Source organism: Anguilla anguilla, chromosome 11 (assembly GCF_013347855.1).
Source record: "Anguilla anguilla isolate fAngAng1 chromosome 11, fAngAng1.pri, whole genome shotgun sequence".
NCBI lineage: Eukaryota > Metazoa > Chordata > Actinopteri > Anguilliformes > Anguillidae > Anguilla > Anguilla anguilla.
This window is the reverse complement of record NC_049211.1, coordinates 40,251,917-40,265,642: the sequence shown is the minus strand read 5'-3', so window position 1 is coordinate 40,265,642 and position 13,726 is coordinate 40,251,917. Positions and strand designations below refer to the sequence as shown.

The following is a 13,726-nucleotide window of genomic DNA, read 5'->3' as shown; positions in this document are numbered from 1 at the left end:
GGTACCACAGTGTTGTTTTTAAACTAGGCCTACTGTTCTGCATAATTCCCAAGTGCTCAGCTATTGTGGGACACAGTGTATACCAGTGGTAACTAACGCTGTTCAGAGAGATCTACCATCCTGTAGGTTTTCATTTCAACCCTAATTTGGCACACCTGACTCTACTATTTAGCAGCGCAACAAGATCTCTAGCTGTTGAATGAGGTGTGCTTTGCTAGGGTTGGAGTGAAAACCTACAGGCCGGTAGATTTCCAGAAACAGGGTTGGGCAGCCCTGCTCTAGCTGTTGAATGATGTGTGCTTTGTTAGGGTTGGAGTGAAAACCTACAGGACGGTAGATCTCCAGGAACAGGTTTGGTTACCACTGGTGTATACTGTACATCTCTAAGATAAATGTATTTGTTTAGCTGTTTCTTAACCCCTCCAGCCTTTTATTTGCAACCTGGTGTTCCAACAAGCTGTTTGCAGTGTGTTAATAATTCTTGTTCTGCAATATGTGGAGAGATTAGTTCAGTTCTCACCTTGCGCTTTAGGCTTGCAAAAATTTACAGAGAAAGCCTTGGAAATAAGGCCTATGGGCTTCTCACTGACTGAGCTAAGACAAGCACTTACAGTAAGTGTTGAAATACACCAGTAAATGAGCAGAGTCTGTGGCACTCCAGGACTACAGTTTGGTGTCCCAGGTGTCAAGATATACTGTAGATTGTAAGTTGAAAATTAGTGCCTGTTTTGAAACAGTGTTATAGCTAAAAAAAAAAAAAAGAACATTTCAGGGAAATTACGTTTGGCCAAAAAACTAATTGCCATTTGCCCGTTTGGTTGTAAATAAAGTGCAGTGAAGCTGTTCCTGTTCTGGCACATCCTGTTCTGGTGAGTTTGGTGATGGAGGGTGACCTCACCTTCCTCAGAAGCAGCCCGTGGGATATGTTCTCTGACAGCATGAAGCCCGACACCAGGTGGTGGATAGGCCCCGCCTCTCCACAGTGAGGGCGGAGCACAAATGTGTGGAAACCCCGCCTCCTACATCATGACATCACAAAGGAATTGAAACACAAGCAGCCGTTTGGTGTCAGGGAGTAACCAAATGCCATTTTGAAATACGAAATCATGCATTGTCCAAACCAGTCAGTGTTGGTAACACCATGTTCCACATTCTGACTCTCAGGTGTCACCACTGTGCAGGTGGCTGGAAGGTTTCTGGCTCTGAGGTAACTTACCTGCGGAGGTGGTTGAGAACAGTCATGTTGGCATACATGTAATAGAGGTAGTAGGAATAGGGGGGGTTGTCCTCCAGGGTCCAGTTGACCGGAAGCGGACTGTCCAAGTTGAAGATGTGATGTTCCGGTTTGGATTCGTCGTCCACACTGTCAAAGCCCACCACCTAACCACACACGATACAGCACACACAGTTGGAGAAGGTTCTGGCAACCATGAGACTTGGCTCAAATAGCCCAATACTACATCTGTAATACACAGCATGGGCAACAGAAGAGCTTTTTTTTAGTTCCTGTTGAAATGCTATTTTATTATGTAAGATTATGTTTAATTATTTCTTATGATAACTGTACTATATCTTAGCAGAGCCTGACAAGCATTTCTCTTCAGTACAACTGATAGGTACTGTATTACTTTGCTCATTACCACATTATCTCTGGAGGCCACTGGTGTTAATATCTGGCTTAATTGCTAAGCATTAAGAGCAAAAGCTGTTGTTGCTACTTCTGCTAAAGCCCTCTGCCTCAAGTTGAGATGTTCAAGGTATGAGACTTAGGATAAATGAAAGAGGTCAAATGTTTTACCCCGTGAAGAGTTGGTTTTTTGGAATGTTTTCTCTAAATTCTAAGTCAGTGTTCTAGAACATCACTGCTTTTTCACCAGTAGTGATTGTTACATCAGAATTAGAACTGGAACATTCTAGTCACATATTTGTGATCTTAATGCCTTAAAAGGTTAAACATAGCAGCGATGTTACTGACATGCTGGAGGAAGAGGTGGAGCTCTGGGTGGCTTTGTGGGTTGATGGTGACCTCAAAAAGCGGCATGAAAATGTTTTCCAGCATTTCCTGGAAGTTGGCCAGCTGTTTCTTGGTGTGGTAAACATCACTGAGGAGAGAATAAATCCAAACTAATGTAACCCACTTCTGCAACAGAGCTGCATTTTGCCATAGTTTTCATAGACTGTACTGCATTTCACTAAAGCATATGGATGGATAGCCCATATTACATCGCTGACACTAGTTTTGGCACAGTACTGTACTTGGTCACTTGGGTCCATAGTTTATTTTAAGAAAGTGCATCAAATTGAAATGCTTCAGTTTCAACAACAGGGAATATGGAGCTGAATATCTGGCAAGCCTATAGAATCAGTGGTGTATTTTATTGGTGATTGGTGGTCTGTAGTGTATTTATCTGGTGTTTGGTGGTCTAAGGTGTAGCCCCCTGGTGAAGGTGGTCTGTGGTGTAGCTCTTTGGTGATTGGTGGTCTGTACTGTAGCTCCCTGGTGATTGGTGGTCTGTAGTATAGCTTCCTGGTGATTGGTGGTGTATGGTGTAGCCCCCTGGTGATTTATGGTCTATGATGTAACTCCCTAGTGATTGGTAGTCTATGGTGTAGCCCCCTGGTGATTGGTGGTCTATGGTGTAGCTCCATGATGATTGGTGGTCTGTGGTGTTGCTCCCTGGTGATTGGTGGTCTATGGTGTAGCCCCCTGGTGAAGGTGGTCTGTGGTGTAGCTCCCTGATAATTGGTGGTCTGTGGTGTAGCTCTTTGGTGATTGGTGGTCTATACTGTAGCTCCCTGGTTCGGTGGCACTCACAAGAGGCGGGGCACCTGTATGAGCCAGCACACGTTTTCGGAGTAGACATTGTGGCGGACAGCCCACTGCGCAAGCCTGTCCCACTCGTCCCGAGCTCGGCCGTAGATGGACAGCCGCAGCTCCACGTTCTGGTACTTGCTCTCCTCCAGGTCTGACATCACTTCCTTCCAAGCAGAGAGACAGGAAACAGTTACAGTCCCAGGTCAATGCAGGAGGACAGCTTGGCTTGTGTTAAATTTTAGAAAGAGGGAATTGACTTACAAATCAAGACGAAGCAGGTATTATTTTTATATATGAGCCATGCACCTTATTCCATGGGCTAATTTGGCCTTTTATCCAAAAAGAGCATACAAATAAGCATACACTTATATTCCCTACTAGTCAGAAATAGTACATTGGCTGCGCTTTTATTGTTCCACAGCCCATACAGAAATTTTCTGTATATGTACTGCAGTGCCTACAGATGTGGTAAAACTCGATTGGACGGTTGTGCTAGCAGAGAATCAGCGCTCCGCGCACAGGTGAGCGTAAGGAGCAGCGGCTCTGTCTTCCAGGCAACGGACCTTTACGATGTGTCCGAAATACTTTCCCTCGATGTGGTTGTCAGTCTTGATGAAGATCTCCCGGAGGATGGACTCTCCGATGGGGTTGTATTTGGCGTTGAACTTGTCGAAGCGGTGGAAAGTGTTGCGATCCTGAGGACAGAGAGAGAGAAATGGGGGGGGGCGGGGTAAGGTTCACCGTGGTTACCTGCTATGATGCGCTCATCGAGGCTTCCTGGTGAGAAAACTTGGGTACATTGCAGGGTAGGTACAGAATCCCACAAAAATAAACCCGGAACATTCAGATCAGTTGGGCCTATAAGGATTAGCCCCGTGGACCCAGAGAGAAAGCCCCTAGCTGTCAGCCATTGGTGCCAGTTCTTGCTCTACTACTTCTGTCTGGCAGATCGCCACTACAGCAGACCTCCAGTACAGGGCTCCCAAACTTTTTCGGTCAGGCCCCTCTTTGGTAATAAGACATTTTTTGAAGCCCCCCGACAAATTTGATTTTCCTTGGATGCCAATTTATTTTTGGTTTGTAACAGACATCCCCCCCCCCCCACACTTTGAGAACCACTGCTCTAGTGGCAGGAGCTTTTACCAACTATTTTTGGCTGTTGAAAATTTTAACAACTCATTTTCACCTCAACAGTCTTGCTTCAACTGTCCACAAGTCCACTTACATAGTACTGGTGGACAGACAACTGTGCAGATGAGAATCTGCTTGTGGGCCACTCTACACTATTAGGGAAATATATTCTTCTGGGAGAAGACTGCAGGCTTCCATGGTAACAGGTGACATGGCAATCAGAACAATGCCCTCTAGCCATTATTATCCATTCCACATGGATTAAGGGGAAGAGAATTAGAGTAATGGGTGAAACCAGGGGTTTACAAACAGTAAACCACTCTTTACCCTCTCCGTATTTCCTTTCCTCCACTAACTTCACTTCTTTCCTCTTCTCTTTTTCTTTTCCTCTCTCCTCCTTTCCTCCTCTGCTCCACCAGTCTTTCTCCTCTCCTCTCACTTCTCCTCACTCCCCTTTCCCTCTCCCCTCTCTCTCCTATCCCCCTTCCCTCTCTCCTCTCCCCTGTCCCACTCTTCTCTCACCCCTCCCCATCCCTCTCCTCTCCCTCCTTCCCTCTTTCTCCTCTGCCCTCTCCTCCACCCCTTCCCTCTCTCCTCTCCCTCATCCCTCTCCTCTCCCCCTCTCATCCACCCCGTCCCTCTCTCCTCTTCCCCCTTCCCTCTCTCTCCTCTCCCCCTTCCCTGTTTCTCCTCCCCCCCTCTCTCCTCCCCTCCCCTCTCCTCCCTCCTCCCCCCTCCCCCTCTCTCTCCTCTCCCCCCCCAGCCCTGGTTCTCACGGCGTGCATGTCCAGTGTGTCCACGCTCAGGTCGAAGGCGGTCAGGTTCATGTTCTGGAACACCTCTGTGAGCGTCTGGCCTCGGCCCTGCTCCACATGCACGATCTCGCCGGGGTACTTCTTAATGGCCCGCTTGATGAAGCGCAGCAGGTGCTTCTGGTTCATGCAGGAGGAGGCGTGGATGTGCGTGTCCACCTGCAGAGGGTGCCAGAGATACAGGTCTCTCAGAAAAACTGTGGGCGAGGAATGCTGTGATCATTCAGCTTCTGTATGAACCCTGGCATCGTGGATTGATATTTTCATTCATTCATCAGGGACAATGTACAATTAGTCCCATAGCGGATGATAAATGTGAGAAGTGGAACACTCTGGAGTACATGTTTTATGAATTTGACCACCAAAAGAAAGGTCTCTCTGCTTGGAAATGAAAATCATATTTAAAATATGCATTCAGGTTTTGTTGCATCTTACATTTGCAGCTTGTGGGCAAATATGAAAATTCAAAACACACAAAAAAGGTTACACCCTGAATACTAAATATGGGACCCGATGAATACAGACACCCAAAACAAGATCAGTAAACCACTCTATTCTCTATATACTGACTTTATGTTCTGTAATTTATTCTATTATTAATTACATTTATATAGCACTTTTCCAAATGCTCAAAGTGCTTTACAGTGAAGGGGAACTCACCTCACCCACCACCAATGTGTAGCACCCACCTGGGTGATGCACGGCAGCCAATTTGCACCAGAACGCTCACCACACATTAGCGAAGGTGGAGAGGGAGAGAACATTTATTTAGCCAATTAAGTCTGGGGATGATTTTTAGTGGCAAGTTTGCGAGAGCCAGACCTGGGATTTGGCCAGGACACCGGGGAACCCCCTACTCTTAGCGTTAAGTGTCATGGGATCTTTAATGACCACAGAGAGTCAGGACCTCGGTCTAACGTCTCATCCGAAAGACGGCATCTCCTGCAGCACAGTGTCCCCGTCACTGCACTGGGGCATTGGGGTTTATTTGTACCAGAGAGAAGATTGCCCCCTGCTGGCCCACCCAACACCACTTCCAGCAGCAACTCAGTATTCCCTGGTGGTCTCCCATCCAAGTACTAACCAAGCCCACACCTGCTTAGCTTCAGCCATTTGGCAGGAGCAGAGTGCATGGAGGTATGGCTGCTGCTCTATTTCCTTTACAAATATATCGAAACAAACTGATGCTCTTTTCACATAAGAGGACATACATTTGAAAAAAATATTAAACAAGAAATTGAAACACTGAGAGCATTTGCTAATCAGTACCTTAAAGGCATACTATTCAGGATTTTTACCTTGAAAGTGTAAAATAACCATGCTAAGGCATATCTAAGATGCACTGGCAATCTCTGTCTTTATTGACTTTAGCCGAATGTGTGCCTTTACCTCTATTTGTTAGTCTAAAATGTTTTTGGTACGTTTCTGGGCGTGGCGCTCTTTTCCGTGTGGGGAGGGATGGGTGTGGCTACAGAGCCTGTGGTTTGGGATCAGACTTAGCAAAGAAGCCCAGACACAGCGAAGCAAAAAGACAAGCTGACAGGGCTCATTCTAGAGTTAACCTTGGAATTGCTTTTCCTCGGTGGCACCACCTGAAGTTCGTCATGGGGATGAACCAATAGCACCAATAAGGAAATTTCATGAGAGCCTTAAATTTTCAAAATAAAAGTCTCTATGATAAAAGCATACTATATTCAACATAATGCAATTAAGTAAGCTATATTTTTAATATGATGAAATTAAGCTATAATCGAATCTGCCTTCTTACTGTCACTCACAGTCGCTTATTTCACCGTACTAACATTATCTCTAGCTATCCAGCTACCTACGTTAGGTGGGGTACACAGGGTGAGGGGGCGGGGTTTAAAATGGAGGAGATTTCTTTGATTGGAAACACAGGGCCATTTCCCTGTAACCGAACACTGGCAAAAATACTGTACATGGTAAAGCAGATCAGATAACAGAGAAACTAAACTCACAAACTTTAAAATCCCTTTTTCAGATGCTCTGGAGGGAAGGAGAGAGTCTGGGAGCAAAACAAATAAAATCAGTTAAGCATTTTCACAAATGAGCCGAAATCATAAATTAACTTCACCACTGGGTGGCGCCACTGAACCATTTCTGCTCTGCTTGTCAGGTAGCAGAGACAGAGCTGAGGGCAGAAGCAGGTAGGAGGGGGGAGGGTGCGTACTTTGCGGATGTTGTAGAAGTCGCGGTGCGGGACCTTCTTCTGGGCAGCCAGCTCCTTCATCTCGTTCAGCAGGATGTGCATCTGAAACTTGGAGCTCAGGTACTGGAGCCGCCTGTAACAAAACGACTTCCTGCAGGGCCCGCACACAGACAGGAAGTCAGCACAGACAGCGTCGCATCAAACAGAGAGATGCAGAAACGCAGCATGTCAAACCTCACTTATATCAACATAGCTTCCAGGGGACACTCCCATAATTTGTAAGGAAAAAAATTCTGTAGATAATAATAATAATAATAATAATAATAATAATAATAATCGTGATAATAATAATAATAATAATAATAATCGTGATAATAATAATAATAATAATAATCGTGATAATAATAATAATAATAATAATAATAATAATAATAATCCTGCTCCACTCACACAGGGCCGTTGATGATCAGGGCCATCATGACGCTCATGTCGGCGATGTACTCCTGCAGGTTAGGGTACGGCAGGTCCAGCTCTGTACTCCTGCAGAACACAACGTGGATGTTAGCATGTGACCCCCCCACCTCCACCCCCACCCCCACCCCCACTGCTCCAACCCGGGCTCCTCATGCCAGAGTTCCCAACATTTCCCCCTTCTGCTCTTTGCAGCAACACCATTTCAACAGTTTCAGATCAGTGTTCACAGCTCCCAGCACTGATACACAATCCTGGTACAATAGACTCACCAATTACTCTCCTTCTGTACTATTTCTGTCCTCTCTGTTTCTTAACTACAGCAGCTAACAGTAGTTTCCAATGCTGTGTTAGAGTGCACAATTTCCATGAGTTATATTTTACTGAATCCCGTGGGATAATTTATCCCCTGCATTTTACCCATACTAATTACTTAGGAGCAGTGGGCAGCCACAGTGCAGCGCCCGGGGACCAACTCCAGTTCTGAGGCCAGTGCCTTGGTCAGGGGCAAAGGCAGGAGTATACCTAACCTGATATGCATGTCTTTCGGTGTGGGAGGAAACCGGAGTACCCGGAGGAAACCCACACAAACCACAGTGTGACCACAGTACTATACATGTTCACACCCCTCTTCAGAAATGATATCCAATCAAATGGTAGAGAGGCAGGGCTTGGAATAAGGAGTGAAGTATCTGCGAAGTCTGCGGTATAGGCCCCTGCTGCACCACTTGAGAACAAATGTAAGAGGATGTGAGCTGTGTGTTCTATGACATCATCGAGGGGGCGGTCCCTCACTTGTCCAAGCTGCTCCTCTTGCCGTAGACGTGCATCACCCCGTCCACCATCTTGCAGCCGAAGCCAGTGTCGCCGGGCATGTTTTTGGGGTCCTGATCCGCGTAGGGGTGCGTTTCGGAAACGGGAGGGTGCACAGGGGCATCTGGGGAGGGGGGGGGGGGGGCAGAGAGAAGAGAACAGGGTCAATCACTGTCAAAATTCAAATGGCTGATCCATTTTTCACTAATTAAGTGCACATTAATGGCTATATATTGCCTCATAGTAGAGATTTGAGTTGGGGGAGCGGTCAATAAACACGATTGACAGCTCTGTGTGGGTGGGGTATAACAGTAGTGGCTGTATTGCTGCTCGAGGAGGGGGGGTGATGATCAGCAGGTTTTTGGGTTGGCACCGTGCCGGGTTCCGGCAGGGGCGGTCCTCGCACCTGCAGCCACAGGGGTTTCTGGGATATCGTCGTAGACGCGGAGCTCCAGTGGCTTGTTCCCGAGCTGCTGTAGGTAGCGGGACGTGGTTGTGCAGAAGCTCTGCATGGACAGGGCCATGTACTTCTCCCGGATGAACAGCGCATGGACCACACACTTAGCAGCGTCCAGCAGGTCCACGAAGGGTACCTGGAGGAGAGGGGAGGGGGCAGTGATCAATTTCACTGTGTACATTACATTACATTACATTTCTGTTAATGTTAGCTAGGAACGCTCATTTTCATCTGTAGTCCCTGGGCGACATGTTTAGGATGAGGAAAGTGAAGCACTCAGAGGAAATGCACACAAACACGGGAAGAACATGCAAACTCCACACAGAACTTCCCTCTTACAAAGCAACAGAACCTCATTCTTACAAAGCAACAAAACCTCATTCTTGCAAAGCAACAGAACCTTGCAGTTAGCCACTGTGCCTTCATGCCACCCAATTCCATACCCAAATCAATTCAGGAAATTAAATTATGATCACATTAATGAAATAAATAAGTTCAATAGTCATTGAACATAATATTTTTCCTGTTATAATGTGGTTATGACGATACTGAGCCCTTCTCCCCATGAACACATTCTATCTTAGCCCTGCCCCATAAGCCCCGTCCTGCCTCACTCTGGTCCCCATAAACCCCGCCCTGCCTCACTCTGGTCCCCATAAGCCTCACCCTGCCTCACTCTGGTCCCCATAAGCCCTGCCCTGCCTCACTCTGGTCCCCATAAGCCCCGCCCTGCCCTGCCTCACTCTGGTCCCCATAAGCCCCGCCCTGCCTCACACTGGTCCCCATAAGCCCTGCCCTGCCCTGCCTCACTCTGGTCCCCATAAGCCCCGCCCCGCCCTGCCTCACACTGGTCCCCATAAGCCCCGCCCTGCCTCACTCTGGTCCCCATAAGCCCCGCCCTGCCTCACTCTGGTCCCCATAAGCCCCGCCCTGCCCTGCCTCACTCTGATCCCCATAAGCCCCGCCCTGCCTCACACTGGTCCCCATAAGCCCCGCCCCCTCTCACCCCACACTCCTCCTCTCCTGAGATGGCGACACGCTGGTACTCCTGGACCTGCTCCCTCACTTTAGGGAAGTGCTCTGCCGAGACGTCATTCTGCTCCTTCAGAAATCTGAGAGACAGAGATGGAAATGAGAGCCCGCAGTCGATACGATACATCCCACAGATATGTACAGCTGCTGGTAATTGACACCACCAGCTCTCTCCCTGGGTGTTTAGAGCAAACGGATCTGAGAGAGCTCAGAAGCTTTACCACTTTACCTGTCAATTTCATTTACTGTGAAAGTATCAGTAAAGAACTCGCTGTTACCGGGATCAAATACACTGTGGTTTTGGAGACAGGGAAAGCATGGTGACGAAAGCTTCCAAATGGGAATCAATTTATGTTCAAGGCCCGTCGGTTTTCATTGTTACTTAATTGGCCAATTAAAGTAATTGATTATGCGGTTAACTCAGCTGGCCTGATTTTCTGGATCAGAATTGCCTGCCAATTTCAAGGTGAAAACAAAAACCAGAAGATCCCTTGGATCTCCAGTATCAGGGTTAGAGAATCCTTATCCTACTGCGGTTCATTAGTACCCCCTGCCCAGAATGGCACTCACCAGCAGGGGGAGAAAAAAGGAACCATTTCCCTGGAATCAAGTGTTACTGGTTTATGAGGGCAAAATTGAAACAGTCTTTAAAAAGAATTAGGTAAGAACACAGAACAGCTAGCCGTTAGCTTAGATCCCCATGTCAGGCAGGGATGACTGGAACTGGCAACACATGGGCCTGAGCAAAATTATTACTATAAAAACTTCCATTTAGATGCCAGAACATTCTTGAAAATTACCATTAAACTGTTAACTGTTCTGTTAATGTTGCAATTTTAAAAGTAAAAAAAAAAAAATTCAGAAAATTGTTCTTTCAAATGACTGCTACATTTTGCTTTATAACATGATTTGTTGAACATTTTCAGGGACCTGGTGTAGCATATTAAAATTTTTCAGGCATCTAAAGAGTAAACAATTTTCAAAAGTGTACTTTCCCAAGGTCTGTTACAAGTCCTGATGCAGTGCTGGTGCAGCCGTGTGGTGCAGTGTGATGCAGTGCAGGTGCAGCAGTGTGATGCAGTGCTGGTGCAGCAGTGTGGTGCAGTGCTGCTGGAGCCGTGTGATGCAGTGCTGGTGCAGCAGTGTGATGCAGTGCAGGTGCAGCAGTGTGATGCAGTGCTGGTGCAGCAGTGTGGTGCTGGAGCCGTGTGATGCAGTGCTGGTGCAGCAGTGTGGTGCAGTGCTGCTGGAGCCGTGTGATGCAGTGCAGGTACAGCAGTGTGATGCAGTGCAGGTGCAGCAGTGTGATGCAGTGTGGTGCAGTGCTGGTGCAGCAGTGTGATGCAGTGCCGGTGCAGCCGTGTGATGCAGTGCTGGTGCAGCAGTGTGATGCAGTGCAGGTACAGCAGTGTGATGCAGTGCAGGTGCAGCAGTGTGATGCAGTGTGATGCAGTGCTGGTGCAGCAGTGTGATGCAGTGCAGGTGCAGCCGTGTGATGCAGTGCTGGTGCAGCAGTGTGATGCAGTGTTGGTGCAGCCGTGTGGTGCAGTGCTGGTGCAGCAGTGTGGTGCAGTGTGATGCAGTGTGATGCAGTGCAGGTGCAGCCGTGTGATGCAGTGCTGGTGCAGCAGTGTGATGCAGTGTTGGTGCAGCCGTGTGGTGCAGTGCTGGTGCAGCAGTGTGGTGCAGTGTGATGCAGTGTGATGCAGTGCAGGTGCAGCCGTGTGATGCAGTGCTGGTGCAGCAGTGTGATGCAGTGTTGGTGCAGCCGTGTGATGCAGTGCTGGTGCAGCAGTGTGATGCAGTGCAGGTACAGCAGTGTGATGCAGTGCAGGTGCAGCAGTGTGATGCAGTGTGATGCAGTGCAGGTGCAGCAGTGTGATGCAGTGTGATGCAGTGCTGGTGCAGCAGTGTGATGCAGTGCAGGTGCAGCCGTGTGATGCAGTGCTGGTGCAGCCGTGTGATGCAGTGCTGGTGCAGCCGTGTGATGCAGTGCCGGTGCAGCAGTGTGATGCAGTGCTGGTGCAGCCGTGTGATGCAGTGCTGCTGGAGCCGTGTGATGCAGTGCTGGTGCAGCAGTGTGGTGCAGTGCTGGAGCCGTGTGATGCAGTGCAGGTGCAGCAGTGTGATGCAGTGCTGGAGCCGTGTGATGCAGTGCTGGTGCAGCAGTGTGGTGCAGTGCTGGTGCAGCAGTGTGATGCAGTGTTGGTGCAGCAGTGTGATGCAGTGCCGGTGCAGCAGTGTGATGCAGTGCAGGTGCAGCAGTGTGATGCAGTGTTGGTGCAGCAGTGTGATGCAGTGCCGGTGCAGCAGTGTGATGCAGTGCAGGTGCAGCAGTGTGGTGCAGTGCTGGTGCAGCAGTGTGATGCAGTGCTGGTGCAGCAGTGTGATGCAGTGCTGGTGCAGCAGTGTGGTGCAGTGTGGTGCAGTGCCGGTGCAGCAGTGTGATGCAGTGCTGGTGCAGCAGTGTGATGCAGTGTGGTGCAGTGCTGGTGCAGCAGTGTGATGCAGTGCTGGTGCAGCAGTGTGATGCAGTGTGATGCAGTGCAGGTGCAGCAGTGTGATGCAGTGTTGGTGCAGCAGTGTGATGCAGTGCTGGTGCAGCAGTGTGGTGCAGTGCTGGTGCAGCAGTGTGATGCAGTGCCGGTGCAGCCGTGTGATGCAGTGTGATGCAGTGCCGGTGCAGCCGTGTGATGCAGTGCAGGTGGAGCCGTGTGATGCAGTGCAGGCACAGAGCACCGGCTCGGCAGAGAAAGGCCAGGGGAAGACACTCACTCCAGGTCTGCGCTGCTGTCAGTCTTCAGGAAGTCCTGCTTGGCCCGGAGCAGGATGTCTGGCTCCACCCTGTGGCCGAGGCAGCGAGCGGCAGGGGAGGCAGGAAGAGAGAGACACACAGAGAGGAAAGTGACCCGAATGCGTCATACTGCACTTACGTACGTCACTCCAGATGACAGGGTCTGATAAACGCTGAACTGTACGGCAAAATTTCTTCTTGTTGGAGCTGAAATGGGGACCAGCATCTTGACGCAGAGGCAATTTTCCAGCTGAGTTTTTCCAGCTAATGCAAAAACCCACTGGACCAAATCTCTCCGCTTGGAAAAGGACAGCTTGTGTTTTTGTTATGTTTTGTTTTATTTTGTTTTTGGTCACCAGTAATTTGCAAGGGCTGGTTTTTAGTTAGTGTCCTGAGGTGAGCGGCAAGCCTGTTTGTACTCAACAAATTACTGAAACATTGCATTTCCAAAAGTGTTTTTTATTTGGTGGGACAATGCAAGCAGGAGTTCTGTGTCTTCCAGAAAGTCAACATATCGGGACCTGCATTGGCTGCATTGCAAACCTCTGTCCTTACGCCACGACTATTTACCAAAAAAGGATGAAGGTTCTAAACTAACCAATAGCAATGCTACCTCCACTCAAATGAAGATATGATTACTGTCTTACTATCATCTGTGTATTAGGAAGTATAATCCTGATCTTCAGTGCAGTATTGAGCACTCTGGTGGGAGTGTGGGGTACTCTCTCTGCAGAAATAAACCTATCAAGTCGACCTCATGGTGTCCCCCTGGTCGCTGGATAAGGGGAATACTTCTCAGCCTAATAAACTGGATCCTCAAGCTGCTAAACACCTTTGTTCAGAGCAGTAAAAACATCCAGCAGAAAGGTAGGTTTGTTTTTTACTACCTCCATAGTTATGCTGTGATTACTACCTTGTGAATTGGTGTTAATGCGATACTAAGGATTGTTAAAAGAACTGATAAACTGTAAGACTGGACCACACCTGCGATATGAGACAGAGGACTGGTAACGTCCTCCGGCAGACGGCCTTTACGTTTGTGTTGTTTGTCATGTTGTCGTTTTTGTGTTGAATTGTACAGTCGTAGATATTCAGAACCGCTCCTCCAGGTAAAAAAAAAAAAAAAAAAAAAAAAAAAAAAAAAGGAATGGCGGAGATTTGACTGGCGTAATGTATGAATGGAGAAGGATGAGATTGAAGTTATGGCAAATGTTGAAGAGGCAGTAGTATG

At 48.1% G+C, this 13,726-nt stretch overlaps 1 protein-coding gene across 5 annotated transcripts in view; it reads right to left on the bottom strand.

Moving 5' to 3' along the window:
• The window catches only part of ampd2b (adenosine monophosphate deaminase 2b), a 52,465-nt gene that overhangs the window by 5,422 nt on the left and 33,317 nt on the right, over positions 1-13,726 (bottom strand). For 4 of the 5 annotated variants that reach the window (XM_035380692.1, XM_035380694.1, XM_035380696.1 and 1 more), the window contains exons 4-15: positions 12,477-12,545; positions 9,676-9,781; positions 8,619-8,805; positions 8,195-8,336; positions 7,379-7,468; positions 6,950-7,079; positions 4,723-4,917; positions 3,379-3,510; positions 2,816-2,979; positions 1,976-2,102; positions 1,217-1,380; positions 899-1,019 (exon numbers count right to left, since the gene is read on the bottom strand). In XM_035380692.1, coding sequence (XP_035236583.1) covers positions 899-1,019; positions 1,217-1,380; positions 1,976-2,102; positions 2,816-2,979; positions 3,379-3,510; positions 4,723-4,917; positions 6,950-7,079; positions 7,379-7,468; positions 8,195-8,336; positions 8,619-8,805; positions 9,676-9,781; positions 12,477-12,545 — 1,627 coding nt within the window. The remainder of the gene's footprint in view (positions 1-898; positions 1,020-1,216; positions 1,381-1,975; positions 2,103-2,815; positions 2,980-3,378; positions 3,511-4,722; positions 4,918-6,949; positions 7,080-7,378; positions 7,469-8,194; positions 8,337-8,618; positions 8,806-9,675; positions 9,782-12,476; positions 12,546-13,726) is intronic. The other variant, XM_035380693.1, reaches the window with a different exon arrangement.